The sequence below is a fragment of the Anabrus simplex genome, chromosome 2 (genome assembly GCF_040414725.1).
Source record: "Anabrus simplex isolate iqAnaSimp1 chromosome 2, ASM4041472v1, whole genome shotgun sequence".
NCBI lineage: Eukaryota > Metazoa > Arthropoda > Insecta > Orthoptera > Tettigoniidae > Anabrus > Anabrus simplex.
Genome location: NC_090266.1, coordinates 261,081,834 through 261,098,766, shown reverse-complemented (window position 1 = coordinate 261,098,766; position 16,933 = coordinate 261,081,834). Strand labels below are relative to the sequence as shown.

The window sequence follows — 16,933 nt, the reverse complement described above, 5'->3', positions numbered from 1 at the left end:
ACTTAATCTCTTGATTTTTATATTTACACCATGTACAGCTTTGTTCACACACGAGTCTTCTATAAGGTCATACCTGGGTGGCACATTAACTACAATTACTTTTGAGTCAGGTACCGGTAGTTTCGAAATCTTACCTCTGAGGGTCGTAATTAGTTCCTTACCGTCATTTGCAGCAATGTCATTTGTACCACTCACAATCACCACGTAGTTGTCCTTCTCTAACACAGGATCACAACTTGAGAGGACGTCTTCAGTTTTGGCACCTGGTTTTATTAGTCCTAAAACTTCAGTTTCTGGATTATGCAGGTCATCCTTGATGCCTTCTGCCATACCCCGCCCTTGACTGTCTGCGTAGAGATGAATTTTTGGCGATCTTGACTTCCGGTTGGTTTTCTTCTTCTGTAGGTTACCTCCACTGGATTTAAAATTATTCGGAAAACTTGATGTGTCTTCTTCTGGAACTTGTTGCAATGACTGAAATCTATTTTGGCACTGCAGAGAGTTTTTTCCCCGGTTTTAAGTTGTACGTAGTTTCTCCCATATGTTTAACATCAGGCCTAAAATGGCTGCGCGTCACTTCCGTCCACGGTGATCTTTCTTCTCCACTGTCTTCTTTATCTTCCAGTTTCTTTATTCTATCCTTTAAGCTTTGATTTTCAAGTTTCAGAGCACATAAGTCTTCTTGTAGCACTCCTAAAATCTTAAGCATAGATTCGTCTCTCTTTCTTGTTGTTCTACCTCACTATTAGTTTGTTTACACTCGGGACACAGCCACACACTTTCTTCAATATCAGACCTATTTACAATATTAGCACAACGAAAATGGTACCATTCATCACACTTACGACACAGAATCCCATTTTTAACTGCTCTTCTGCATTTGCCACATTTTTCACTGCATCTTACACCATTACCCATCACGGATATCACAGACTCACGCACAGTAGTCGCCATCTTGAACTACTCAAATAAGTACTTCAGGTATGGTACTATATCCCAACCCACTGTCTTTTGTACCGTACATCCCCATTAATCTTATCAATTCCAGCCGTTTTTCTAGTTTTCTTCATTACTGGGCGAGTTGGCCATGCGGTTAGAGGTGCACGGCTGTAAGCTTGCATCCGGGAGATAGTGGGTTCGAATCCCTACTTCCGGCAGCCCTGAAGACGGTTTTCCGTGAATTCCCATTTTCACACCAGGCAAATGCTGGGACTGTACCTTAGTTAAGGCCATGGCTGCTTCCTTCCAACTCCTAGGCCTTTCCTATCCCATCGTCGCCATAAGACCTATCTGTGTCGATTCAATGTAAAGCCACTAGCAAAAAAATATTTTTCTTCTTTTTTATCTTACTGTATATGTCATTGTTATCATAGGTAAATTTTAATACTTCGTTAGTGTTAGTCACCACCTCTATCTGGACATTATCCTTGTAACCAACAATCTTTACATACTGCCAACTACAAGTAAGATGGCGGAAGGTTGCGGGCGTTTTGTAAGTGTGTTCCTGATAATAATCGTGTTTCTTGTGGTCCAACTGCTTTCATCGTGGTTACATGTGAATGAAAGTGAAACGACTAGCATGTACTTTGATGTTAAGTGCCGTATACATTGTTGGGAATGTATACTATCCAATAATAAGCTGTAAATAAGTGCCCACGTGTTGTGTATTAACGGCAAGCAGCAGCGAATGGCGTCCAGTCAGCGTGTAAAGCACAAGGCTTCGGCCAGTGACACATCCATCCTGACGCTGAGAATTCTACTACTAGCAGTTGCCGGCGATGTCCAGCTGAACCCAGGACCGGAGGTAAATATCAGCCTTAGCATCTATTACCAGAATGTCTGTAGTCTTAAAAATCACTCGTGGACTTAAACGTCGCTCTGAGTGACATGCATTACGTCTGCGTGTGTTTAGCGGAGTCCTGGCTCGACTCTTCAATCGACAATAGTGAAATACTGCACGGCAATTATGTTATTTTCCGCAAAGATAGGCAAAATTTCATTACTAGTAAGAACAAGAGAGGTGGGGTTTTATTAGCAGTGAACTCTGCGTACGGTCCAGTGTTACGGCCTGACCTAACGAGAGACTGGGAATGTGTTGGGGTGAAAGCTACCCTATCCCCTGGTCGAGCGCTGTACATAGTCTGCTGTAACGTGCCCCCGGACGAGGTGAAAGTACGGCTCACAGGCTTCCGAGAAACACTGGCTCGAATCAATCGTGTAGCAAAACAAAATGACACTATTATCGTGTGCGGTGATTTCAATATAAGCCAATTAGCCTGGGCCTCAAATGATTCGGGATCTATTAATCCTATCCTCATCCACGTCAACGAGGAAGCCTGCTTTCTTTTAAAGATCACCAATGAATTTAACCTTCTCCAAGTTTGCGGTTTCCCAACACGAGGAAATAACTTTCTGGACCATGCTCTCGTGTCTGAAAAAGTCACTAATAATACCCTGTGTGAAGCAACAGAACAGTTAGTACAATCAGATCATTCTGCGCTTGAGCTCAGACTTCATATTTCCCGTGTTCTTCATTTACAACAGACTACAAAATCATTATTCGTTTGGACAAAAGCAGACTTTTCTCATCTATGAAATATCTTATCCCTCTGTCCGTGGAACTTGCCTGAATCCTTTCCATCTCTTGATGACGCAGTTGACTTGTTTTATGACTTACTGCACAGTGCTCTTAAGGACGGCGTACCTTCCCGCATAATGAAGACTAGGCATCTTCCCTCTTGGTATGATTCCGAACTTACAGACAAAATGCGGGGAAAGAGCAAGGAAACGAGCTGCAAGGTCTTCACTTCCCTCAGATTACATCAAATTCGCGACGCTAAGAAAGGAATACAAACAAATGTAGCGGAGAAAGTATAGGGATTATGTCGGGTCTATTGTGGTCAGACATCCACAGAGATTTTGGAAATTTATTAATTACAAATCAAAATCTAGGCGGCTGCCCTCTATGATGATTAATGAAGATAAGGAAATTAGCTCATTGAAAGATATTCTGGATAATTTTGCTGACACTTTCAAAAAATTCCATCCATCCAGTGTTCCCTGTAATTCTCACACCGAACAATTCGGGTAAATTAACTTATCATCAGTGGTAACTTCGGCATCAGAAGTCTACAACATCTTGAAGTCGATGGATACGAAGAAGTCTTGTGGTCCAGATCACATTCCAGGAATTGTGTTACGTGAGTATGCTGAGGAGCTGGCAACCCCAGTAGCCACGATAATCAACTGGTCTCTTCGTACAGGCAATTTCCCGTCCGAATGGAAGAAAGGATATGTTACTCCAGTCTTTAAGAAAGGTGACAGATCATTATTTGTCAATTACAGACCAGTAGTTCTTGTTTCACTCATTTCGAAACTAGCGGGAAGAGTCGTATACAAAGCTTTGTACAGTGCAGTCAGTGGTTTAATTAATATTAACCAGCATGGTTTTGTCCAGAAACTCTCAATTACCACCAATCTTGCTGTGTACTCCCACTTCATATCTAACGCTCTGGACAATTCCAAGCAGGTTGATGCCGTGTACACGGACTTTTCCAAGGCTTTCGACTCTGTGCAGCATAATGCTCTTCTGACTAAGTTGTCAGCATATGGCATTCATGGAAGCTTGCTTGTATGGTTTAAATGCTATCTTTACAACAGGAGGTATTAAGTAAAATAGAAGGGTATAATTTCTCATCCTTATCAGCCTATGTCTGGCATTCCACAAGTTTCACTACTGGGACCTTTATGTTTCCTTCTATTTCGTAATGATCTGCCATCACAAATCCATTCGAGCAACTACCTGCTCTATGCTGATGACCTTAAAATCTACAGGGTGATTGAAAAGATGAGTGACTGTGAATTGTTACCGGTACAGTATGATATAAATAATATTAGTGATAGGTGTAATAAGTGGCATTTAACCCTAAATATTTTAAAGTGCAGTGCAATATCCTTCACGAGAAAATTGCAAGTTAATGTATTCAATTATCATATAAAGGATCAAGAAGTGAAGCGTGTTAATAAAATTAATGACCTTGGTGTTATTTTTAGTAATCAAAGTGGTCTATCTTTCAATGAGCATGAGTTAAATATCGTTAACAAGGCATTTAAAACGTTAGGCTTCCTCAAAAGAAATTGCAAGGGTTTTTTAATCTGTTGTCCCATTGAAAACCCTGTATTTCCCACTTATACGATCTAGTCGAGAATACTGCTCTTAAGTGTGGATCCCCTCACAGCAATAATTAGTTAATGCCTTAGAGCGAGTACAGATCCGATTCTCGAAATGGATCAGTAAAAATTGTTTGGGCATCAAGCTGTCATCCACAGATTATGATTTGTTTTGTACAAACATGTGTATAGAGTCTCTTAGGATTATGCGCAGGTATGTCAACGCACGTTTCATACACAAATGTATCGGTAATTTCCTTGACTGTCCCAATTCACTCCAGTTGCTACCAATTCATATTCCCTCCCGCAATACCCGACAGGCTGTCACCTTTCTCTTACCCAGGTGCAGAACGGAATCACACAAGAACTTTTGGTTTATGCAGGCCCTAAGATCCCTGAACGAAATTAGCGGGATAGTGGATATATTTCACTCTTCAGCTAGTGAAATTCAACGACATCTTATGGACACTTCATGGACAGAGTGTTCCTTGTATCTTGTTCTGCGGATTTGAAAGGTATAAACACTTTTCTGTTTTCATGTCTTTCTTTTTCTTATGTATTTTATAAATACGTATATATTATATATTGCTTAGTTATAATTAGTAGTAGTAGTAAGTGCTGTTAATTTGAATGTATTATATCATCTGTAATTGGAGAATTAATAACTCTGTTGATAATCAAATCAAATCCGATCAAAAATCAAATCAAATCGTATCAAATCAAATCATATCAAATGAAATCAAATCCAATGAAATCAAATCCAATCAAATCATATCATATCAAATCAATTCTTCTGCCTTTTGAAGATCCTTGCATACACACTCCTCTTGTTCATTAATTATTCCTGGAATGTCCTTCTTGGAACCTGTTTCTGCCTTAAAGTACCTATACATACCCTTCCATTTTTCACTAAAATTTGTATGACTACCAATTATGCTTGCCATCGTGTTATCTTTAGCTGACTTCTTTACTAGATTCAACATCTTAGGAAGTTCCTTTAATTTCTCCTTACTTCCAGGTCATTTCTAACTCTATTTCTTTCCTTCTTAGTCTCTTTATTTCTCTGTTATAATAAAGTGGGTCTTTACCATTCCTTACCACCTTTAAAGGTAAAAACCTGTTTTCATATTCCTCAACAAATGATTTAAGCCTATTCCAGAGTCTGTTTATATTTTATTTAATGCTTTCCACCAATGATAGTTACTTTTTAAAAACTCTCTCATGCCTGTTTAATCGGACATATGGTACTGCCTAATAGTCCTACTTTTAAGACCTTCCTTTATATCACACTTATTTTTAACTATGATAAAAACAGCTTCATGATAACTAATACCAACTATTACTTCGGATTCTCTATAGAGCTCATCTGGTTTTACCAGCATCACGTCCAGGATATTCTTCCCTCCAATTGGTTCAATCACTTTCTGAATCAGCTGTCCATCCCATATTAACTTATTTGCCATTTGTTGGCCATGCTTCCTGTCATTTGCACTACCTTCTATTGACGTTTGGTAAAATGAGATCTTCCGCTACAATCACATGCATTTCCATGTCGTTTCCCACATAGCTGATTATTTTATCAAATAATTCTGAATCAACATCAGAGCTACCTTTTCCCAGTCTGTACACTCCAAAGACATTAACTTGCTTATTATATTTAGAAATGAGCCTTACACCTAGAATTTCATGTTTATCATCCTTAATTTTTTCATAGCTTACAAATTCTTATTTTGCCAGAATGAATACTTCCCCTCCTACCATTCCTATCCTACGATATACACTCCAGTTCAGTGAGAAGATTTCTACATCAATCATGTCATTTCTCAGCCATGATTCAACTCCTATTACAATATGTGGTAAGTATATTTCTGTTGAATTACTTAATTCTATTATTTTTTACAATAATTCTACAGTTCAACCCTAACTTTTTGTGTCATCCCTACTTGACTTCCAGATCCCTGTACCCTTATCACTGCTCCCTAGACATCTAAGTTACAAAGCCGTTTGAGTCTTCACCACTTGATGTCATGAAAATTTTTGTACAATTCGTTTCCCTGAATGTAAATCCCTATAGGCATAAATGTTTCAATAGGATAGTTCAGTTCAAAAGTACAGAAAGTAGTTGCTAGAATTACTTTAAAATTTAAAGCTTCACATAAGCCCTTGTAGCATAAATAACTATCAAATATCCCGCAGCTTTTTTTCAATAAAAGTGACAAAAATATAAATGCTTTTATCATGTCACATTTAGCAAAAAAATATGGATTTGAAATAGATTGGTTTCCTTACCTGAGCCACCTTATCTCCATAGCTCGAAATTTTCTCACCCATGTACTTCCAAATAGATTCTTTTGGATTCACTATCAAGTTCGGACCATGCAGAACAGACATTTTTGATTTGTGAACAGACCTATAACAAATTTTTAAAAATTGTATAACTGTAGACTACTTTTTAATGATTTGTATTTGAATACTCACATAGATTGGTGTAAGTACCCAAGCAAGAAAGAAATTTAGCGTTCAGCTTTCACCGCATTATACTTGAAATAGTCTTTCAGCTAATAATTTGTGTTGAGTATATATAGAACATGCCAGAAAATGTTAAAATAAATGTTAGTACAGAGCAAACATAATATGTGACCATTGTGTGGAAAGAGACCCAAAATCGGCAATAAAATTTTAATGCAGATCTGAACAAAAGTGTCTGTGGTATAAGAATATTGTATTTCTATGTTTTGCTTTCATGCTCTAGCTATGGGTCTTCTTAAATATCTAAGTTACAAAGCACGTTGAGTCTTCACCACTTGATGTCATGGAAACTTTGTACAATTGGTAAGAACATTAGTGAAAGCTGTAGCTGCAATTTTCTCAAAAAATAGTTATTTTTAAATAGTAACAGTCAAAATTAATATCTTTTGAAGTATTGTAACTTTTACTGTTAATAATAAAAAATAAATAACTGAATAAATAAAATTATGTAAATATAATTACTCAAAAACGTAATATAATACTTGAAGTAAATTAAATTAATAAACATAATTAATCGAAATGTCCGTAGTATGGGCGCCAGAGTTCACCAGAATGGATCCCCCGAATTTAGATAGAGCATGATAATTCTTTATATCCCAGGGCGTGTACATAATGCTGCGTACTGATACATCTGCTTCAGGCCTTACCTAACCTTCTGTAAACGACTAAATATGTAGGAACTGCACCTAGGTTCATCAATAACTCCACTGTTTCTAAAATATCTAACTATATTCTTAATAATAAAATCCGTGCATGAGCACCTCATCAACACACCAAAATACACTTATAATACACAAACAAAAGATTGCTGGAAGGCTCCACATTTACAACAACAACAACAATGAAGGCAGTGGGAAAACGAAAGCGAGAACTAAGCCACCATTTGTAGTTAGTTCGTTGAACAATGTACATATATGTATATAAGAACACTTCACTGTCTCTGTATCAACACGACTTGCCGATTCTCATAATCAGCACTTATAAAATCACACAGATACTGTACCTCGTAATACTGTGTTCCAAATACCAATGTTCACGTCTGTTACCTTCAGTTTTGAGATATAAGTATCCCCATAAAAAGAATTCACTTTTTTCACTTCCTTTCACACTCCACACCCCACATAAGTGAATTTTCGGGCAAAAAATAATTCTTTCTTTAATAGTAAAGGATCTTCTTAATACCAATTATAACGACTCTAACATCTTCAGTTTTTGAGATATGTGTCCTCATAAAAGAAATTCAACTCCTTTTCACACCCGCCCCCAAGATGATTTCCTACCCCCAAAAAACGCATTTTTCTTTGTGTTTTAAAGGAGATCCAAATACCAATTTTCACGTCTGTAACAACATTAATTTTTTTTTTAATGTAAGTATACTCATACAATTAATTCAATTAATTTTTCAATTCTTTCACATACCCCTCCCATTCATTATATTTTCCGAGAATACGTGTTTCTTTACTTTTAAATCAGTATTTAAATACCAATTTTCAAGTCTGCAAAATCTTTCGTTTTTTGATAATAATATCTTCAATACAAATAATTTACCTAATTTTTCAATTCCCTCCAATTTAAGTGGATTTCCGAAAACAAAAAATACGTATTTCTTTATTTTAAAGAAGATTTCAAATACCAAATTTCACGTCTGTAACATCTTCAGTCTCTGAGGTATCAGTAACCTAATAAAAAGAATTCAACCCCATTTTCAGTCATTTTACCCCACCCCCACCCAAGTGGTTTTTCCGGAAACAAAAAATACATGTTTCCTTATTTTTAATAGAGATAAAAAATACGATTTTTCATTTCTGTAACATGTTAAGTTTATGAGATATGCTCATTTTAAAATTTCACCCACTTTTTAGTTCCCCTTAAGTGGAGTTTCCAAAAACCAATCACCTATGTTTCTTTACTTTTACAGGAGATTCCAATAACCATGTTTTACGTCTGTAACATTTTAAGTTTCTGAGATATGCTGTAGATATAGTCTTTCTAAAAATTCACCGAAGTTTGTCACTCCTCTTTAAGCCGCATTAATTGGATTTTACAAAAAAAAATAATGAGTTTCTTTATTTTTAAAGGAGATCCCAAATACCAAGCTTCAGGTCTGTAACATCTTCAGTTTCTGAGGTATAAGTATGCTCATTAAAGGCATTCAACCCCTTTTTCATCCTTTTTTACCCCTCCTATTGGGATTTCCCGAAAACAAAAAATTACTTGTTTCTGTATTTTTAAAGGAGATTCTGAATACCAATTTTTAAAGCTGCAAACTTTTAAAATTTTGAGATATAGATACACTCATTTTAAAAATTCACTCCCTTTTCACCCCCCATTAATTGGATTTTCCAAAAACCAAAAATACGTGTTTCTTTACATTTAAAGGAGATACCAAATACCAATTTTCAGGTCTGTAATGTCTTCATTTTCGGAAATATAAATATTCTCATTAAAGGCATTCAACCCATTTATCACCCTTTCCTCCCCTCCTATGGGATTTTCCAAAAACAAAAAAATACGTGTTTCTTTATTTTTAAAGGAGATTCTAAATACCAATGTTTACATCTGTAAACTTTTAAAAATTTGAGATATAGATACACTCATTTTAAAAAATCACCCCTTTTTACCCCCCATTAATTGGATTTTCCAAAAACAAAAAAATACGTGTTTCTTTTTTAAAGGAGATCAAAAATGCCAATTTACAGGTCTGTAATATCTTCAGTTTCTGAGATATAAGTATTCTCATTATAGGCATTCATCCCTTTTATCACCCTTTTTACCCGCTACACTTTCTTTTCCATATCTTTTCAGACATATCTGATTATCTTATCATATTTCTGAATCAGAATCAGCGCTATCCTGTCCGGGTCTGAACACTCCAAAGATATCAAGTTGCCTATTATCTTTAGAAATGAGCCTTACACCTAGAATTTCATGTTTGTCATCTTTAACTTTTTCATAGCTTACAAATTCTTCTTTCACCAGACTGAATACCCCCTCCTACCATTCGTATCCTATCTCTACGATACACACTCCAGATCCATGAGAATATTTCTGCATCCATTATATCATTTCTCAGCCATGATTTGGCTCCTATTGCAATATCTGGTAAGTATGTATCTATTAAATGAATTATATTCCTTTCTGTACATTACTGACATTTTTATGTCATCCCTACTTGACTTCCAGTTCCCTGCACCCTTATTACCGCTCCCTAGGCCACTCCATTTCCCTGAATTTACCTACCGCCCTATAGCCCGTCTAAACAAATTTTCTAACTTATATGAACCATTTTGGTTTAAGTGAAGGCCATCTGAGCGCAGATCCCTATCTCCTTCCTACGCATTAGGATCTAGAAATCTCACTCCCAGTTTCTCACATATCCACCCCATAGTCTCATTTAAATCCCTAATCACCTTCCAGTCCATATCCCTCCTACACAGTATTCCACTGATAACAATCTCCGCTTCTTTAAACTTCACCCGTGCTGCATTTACCAGATCCCACACATCCACAACTATGTTGGTACTTATACCTGCCTGTCTTACGTTGTTACTACCAACGTGAAGCACTACCACCTTCTCATTTCCCTCCTCCCTCTCTTCTACTTTCCTCAACATCTGCCTGAACCTAATTGCTGGATAACACTCTATCCTGGATCCCTTTCCTCCACACACTTTCCCCACTTGTCTAACCATGGAATCCCCCATGACCAGAGCCTCAACCCTACCCACTTCCTTTGGTCCCCTCCCCTCCTGGTCAGCCCTACCTTCTCTCTCTGCTGCAGAAGCTACTTCCTCCTCCCTTTTCACCCTCCTATGACCCTGCTCCACGAATCTTTCCTCTCCATTACTCCACATTTCCCGTTCATACTTTTCCCTTCCACCTACTTCCACACATCTCAGCAACAGTTCCCTGTTCTTCATCTTCCCTCGGTTGTTCTACCTGCAGTGATTCGTACCAATTTCTCACAGAAACCTGTCCTGAATTCTGATCCTGAACAGGGCCCTTAGCCTGCAGTCTCCTTCCCCTTAAAACATTAGACCACCTGTCTTCAATAATTCCCTCCTTTCCTTCCCATCCCTCTTTTACACCTGCTGTATCCTGTACATTTTTTGAAGGAGGCCTACTTTCCTTCCTGTCTTCTGAGACAATCCTAATTATCTCCCTCAAACTCTCCAACTCCTCCTTCGTACTCCTTAATGCCTGGCCACACCCACAGTTCCTACACTTGCACTCCTTATCCATTCTTTACGGAATAATGAAAAGAAAAGGAAACATAAAATAACTTATTCTGTGCAAAATAAAAATGAAAGGAAAGAAATATTGTCTAGAATAGTTCACAAAGATCACACGACAATAAGGTAATTAATATAGGCTACTACTGCATTACAATACTACGGTACTTGGTTGTACACCAACAAAATGAAAATTGCTGTTAATTACTGAAAACCGAAAGTAATACACAAGAATTACACAATTATAAACTGCAGTTAAGTCTACCCGAATTACTACAATAGAATTCTAGTAAGAGTGTTATTACAGATACTACAGATACTCCTACTACACAAGTATTTCACAGAAATAGAATAAATACACTAATTTCTAATAAGATACTATAATACACTACAATAATTTTAAACTACATGCAGACGTATCCTAATTAAAACAGGTTATTACCAAGCACGAACAGAAATGGAAATTACAATTAATGTTTGAAATTTGCAAAACTACTCAAAATATTAGAATAAGCACTCTAATTTCTAATAAGTTACTACAATACACTACAATAATTTATAAACTATGTTCAGACGTATCCTAATTACAATAGGTTATTACTAAGCACAAATAGAAATGAAAATTGCAATTAGGACTAAAGTTTGAAATTCGCAAGAACTACTCAAGTATTACCAACAAAATTAAACGTATGGTCAGATTATTATGAATTTAGTACTACTTTTTCCCACTATGCTCTGATAGAAATGAAATCTGCCGTTTGGTTAAATGCTAAATTATCGAAAGGGTTACTCTACACAAAGATGCACACGAATATAACAGGCAAGATACTATCTAATATACCGTATTCACACTACCATTCTCAACTGAAATGTGGTTATGTGATTATTACAGCTGGTGGATTACTATTATTTTCCCTACTCCACGGGACGGAGAATAAAAGTGCCCTTAAATGCTGAGATATATGAGGTTGTCTACGATAATTTCTCGAAAATACTTCTGTCAAAACTACGCCATGGACTTGAATTGCAATTATTGGGATATAGGAACTTGATTATTATTAGCTAACCGCTCACAAATACTGAAAGATCGAGGGTGCAAAATGTAAATTAGGTACGGATACTTTAACTACCTACTCAGAACTACAAATGATCGGAATGCCAGTATCAGCTGATTTGTATTTATATTTTCTTCATTACACTACACACTTTATTCACGACTGTAGCCAACAATGCAATTTTTGAATATGAACAGCGACAATAATCGATAACAATACAACGACTGTTTACCACTTCGCCCGTGAAATACTGTATATTCAGTTGAAATCCTTTTTTTAAAACAAAATTTACAACAGTACTGCGTTATTTAAAGAAGTTATTACCTTCATGATAGGTGGAACAGTGAAACTGCTATTTGAAATACCCTGTCAATTGCCTGCACTAATGTAACCGCTGCCGAAGTTACGACTCCTTTTAATATCTTGTCTTTGTTAGTATTTTATCAACAAAACTACTGATATTTTAATAATCACATAAAAAATATATTTCTTTCACTCATTTCTAAATTACAGTTTGTAATCTACCAAAAAACTGCTCAGTGTAAAAATTGTAAATAAATACAACTAATCTCAATTGCTACAAACAAACACTAAACACCAGTATTTGTGAAACTAAGTGTATCACACACACACAAAATTTGCTAAATTTCTACAACTAATTACTACTTTATCACTAAGATAATACAAAGCTCTTGGAACAGCCAATGCTGCAAAACCTTTCCATTTTGCTTGTTTTATCTGGTAGACCCTTTTCCTGTTATTTGGTATATGTATTCGCAAGTACTTTAATCTATTCGTGACGTGTTCTTATATCACTCTATCATCCCTTGTTCATTCTTTGCTTGTTTTCACCCCCCCCCCCCTTTTTTTACAAATCAGAACTTTCATCTTTGAGATGTTAATTTTTATATAAAACGTTCTTTAGAAAATTCAGCCACAGCATTGATACATTTTTGCATTTTGCTTGCCTCTGGCTGTTAACGTCAACAGCAGGACATTCATTGTCTGCAAAAATTAGGCCTGATATTTCATGATTTACTAAAACTGGACATGTCTACTTATTTCCTGCATGCTCAATTAATATATTATTGATAAATAACAAAAATAAAATAGGAGATAGTCCTCTTGAACTGCTTTTTCTATTATCCCATTCTGGTCTGGGCCTGAATATCCCTAACAAACATTCTGGATTGGGAATTTTTAAGGATTGAAAAATATATATATTATATCTGTGCCTATAGGAGATATTTGCATGATTCTTTTTTTTTCTTTGTGCTTGTTTGAGCTTCTAGTAATGAAAAATGTTGTTTGTTTCACATCAGCTATCACTTGAAATTTTAAAATTGTTTATATACTATACCAAGTTTTTTCGGATGAAATAAGTGTGACGGATTAATAAGTAGGTACAGTTTTCTGAAATACTGTTATATTTACCCTATTTTGATAATGTAAAATGACCGAGCTCGATAGCTGCAGTCGCTTAAGTGCGGCCAGTATTCAGTATTCAGGAGATAGTAGGTTCGAACCCCACTGTCCGCAGCCCTGAAGATGGTTTTCCGTGGTTTCCCATTTTCACACCAGGAAAATGGTGGGGCTGTACCATAATGAAGGCCACGGCCGCTTCCTTCCCACTCCTAGACCTTTCCTCTCCCATCGTCGCCATAAGACTTATCTGTGTCGGTGCGACGTAAAGCAACTAGCAAAAAAATGTAAAATGTGCATTGCAGTTACAAAGCAACAATAATGAAAATGATATTAAAATAATAATTGTTCAGTAATAATAGTAATAACAATAATGAAAATGGAAGCTCTTATGAAATTTTATTTATATGTTTTTACGTGACGATAGTGGCTCGGAAGGCGATATTTACGAAGATACTCAGAGTAAAGATGGTATTGAAGGTATGGAATTATAATTTCATACACAATTGAAAATATTATAATCATCCAAATATCAATTCGAAACAATTTCTTACATTTCATCATGATCGGAATTTGTTTTACAGCCTACCACATGTTCCCACACATTTCATATTTGCGTGAATACATATGAATGTCTACATATTAGTAAAGATATTTCTTTTAGATATGAGCGATTATGATTACATAAAATAAAAATATATCTTTCATCAAGCACTTGTTTGCTGTGAGAAGCCATGTTTTAGAACACATTGAGTGACAACATCATCTAATCCACACTTGTTGAAAATATCGCAAATTCTCTGACTTACAAAGGAGTTAACGCAAGTTGCAATTTCAACTGCAGTTGAGTTGTGGTTTGTATGAATATGTTTGAGGTGCTGATTGCAAAAATGTATAAACTATGTGCCATCGCCAGTTACACTGTTAAGTTACAAAGATTTGGTATTCCACTCACAACGGACAATACCTAACATGATATTGTGACTTTAGTAACTTTAGTCATCGTAAACATTTTTTCTCTAGCTAATGTAGTTATCTGCAGTGTATACTATGGTTGACACACGCCATGCCGTACCGAAGGTCACCTGGTGAAGTGTCCGATGTGACATCTACGAGAACCAGACAGACATGACGCATAAGATCAAGGAAACCAGTACAATAGTGACCCCCGTCTGTGTTGCATCAACCTCGGCAGTTAATCCATCCATTTGTGGTGTTACCAATTTTGTAGCAAGTCACGTTACTCTTACTGTCAACATAATCGTGTGATAATGAATCCTGCAAAGTATAGTGAGCATGTTTGTTAGCCATTACAAACACAAAAGAAGATCTATAGAAGTTACAGTAAAGGAGTGAAATGCAGCTGCATTCATAATCAGTATGATAGATGAAACAGTTGCAATCAATGGTAATAATATACATCACGAAAATACAATAGACTATATTGAAGAATATGGATATGCAGAAGAAGGCTTGTATGAATTTAAAAAATTATGGATAATCCACAACCTGACAGTAAAGAAGAGTTGTTAAGAAGTGATGGAAGCCAGTCGTCTGCTTATCTGTCAAGCCTACAGAAGAGGAAGAAGTGGGATGATATATCCTTTGAAAAGGCAAAGGAGATAATTGCTTTTCAGGATTCTGGAAAAACTAAAAGATTGAGCTTCATTACAGTACAGAAGTCATATCGTATGGTGCAAGACATACATCATCCATGATATTTACGTCATATGGTAGAGAAAAGGGAAACAGGCCAGCACTAAAAACTTCACATGCTTAGCGATTATGTACCTGAAAAATTCAGGTTGGCGAGAACTGTTCTAGGCGCTAATTTTCACGACAGGGATATTCTTGCTTGGGGTTCGGAAAAGGCCCGAGAAATAGGACTGGCGTGATTCACTGGATCTATCCATGGATGGGCTGCAAGGTTTAAACAGAGACACCATCTTGGTTCACGGTCAATAACAAAATGTGTAACCACTAAAACCTGGAATACAGATGGTGACGTGAATGAAAGATGTGACGTGTTTTGCAATGAGGTAATATCCTTAATGAATATCATGGAATGTATACAGATTTATAATACCGATCAAAGTAGTATACAGAAAGAACTTCACTCATCGCGAACTCTGCATTTCAAGGGAGAGAAGTCGGTAAGAATTTCGTTGCGGAGTTATCATGCAACAACTCATTCCTACACCATCCAACCCGTTACATCGGCAAGTGGATACGTGTTTCCTAACATGCTGCTAATTTACCAGGAACCTATAGGTCAATTTGGAGTTCAAGTAGTGCAACACATGCTGAAACCACAAAATCTTATTCAAGTTGCCTCGAAGTCCGGCCTAACCAAGAAACAAATCCTGATGCAATTATTTCAAGATGTCTGCTTCCCATATGCAGCAAAGGAGTCTCTTCTCAGGACATATCGCGACAGAACTCACATCGATGCCATCCGACTTCAAAACATGGTGTATACAGTCACCTTACATTCAGCCAGTAGACGTGCTATTCTTCCTACAGTTCAAGGTGGTGATGAAGCGGATTTAAAATCGAAGTATCCTTAACGACTATCAGTTCACACTATCATCGAAGGATTCAATTTCGTTGTTGATGTGTATTCTACACAATCAGTTCTATTCTCCAGTCTTCGCAGACTTTGTTCGGTACTCCTGGACTGTAGTGGGATATGATGACTTCAGACCAGAGAGGTTTCAAACACTGCCCATACGTATTTTTGATGTTCAAAAGCAGTGTGACTCAGACGACTGCTTAATGCTGTGATAAGCAACTCTCTTTCCGACACTTCATACTCTGTGGACGTGTTCATCCTCTTGCAAAGAGCTACCAACAACCCATTTTTGAACTCGGTAACTGAACATGCGCATGATTGTAAAGTGCAGTGTAATTGCCAATGGCTAATATTGTGCGCATATTTGTAATGTACATGTAAAACTCTTACATGCAAACCAAAATGTTTTGCAATTGCAATTGCAACTTGCGCTAACTTCGTTGTTAGACAGATAATACTGCCATGTGTTGAAATACTCTTGTAACTAATTCATGAAGAAACATGATGTAGCCACCAGAATGTGTGCATAGCTTGTTCTCGATTCTTAGTGAATTGTTAAATCTTACTAAGGGCTTTGCTCGCAGTGCGACGTGAACGTCATTATGGCCGCTGCTCCCAGTTAGACTGGAATGTGTTAAACCATATACAGTAGCCAAGGGCCAAGATCATTTGAACTTGCCAACCATCAGGCAATCGCATGATTATCCCTCCCACTCGACTGTCCTCCAGGCCTCAGGCCAGCCATTAAATTGAAAAATTAGAGGATGCTTTAACTCAGCATGTAAAAATAGTACTTTATAGCTTTTTAAGTATAATATTTTTTTAATTAACTTTATATTGAGGGTTTTCATTGAAGGCATTAAGATGGAAATCTGGTCAGAGGTTATTGGACAGTCTTTATATTAAAATAATTGGCAAGATATGTGCAGTTGGTTTTTGAAGGAAGTGTAGGT

The 16,933-nt window shown here is 36.7% G+C and overlaps 1 protein-coding gene across 2 annotated transcripts in view; it reads right to left on the bottom strand.

The window, feature by feature from the left end:
• LOC136864040 (luciferin 4-monooxygenase) overlaps positions 1-16,933 on the bottom strand; it is a 215,275-nt gene that overhangs the window by 147,213 nt on the left and 51,129 nt on the right. The window contains exon 2 of one of the 2 annotated variants that reach the window (XM_067140563.2): positions 6,460-6,580. The exons of the other annotated variant lie outside the window; for it this stretch is intronic. Within the exon in view, the coding sequence (XP_066996664.2) occupies positions 6,460-6,561 (102 nt within the window). The 5' untranslated portion in view covers positions 6,562-6,580. The remainder of the gene's footprint in view (positions 1-6,459; positions 6,581-16,933) is intronic. 2 annotated transcript variants of the gene reach the window in all.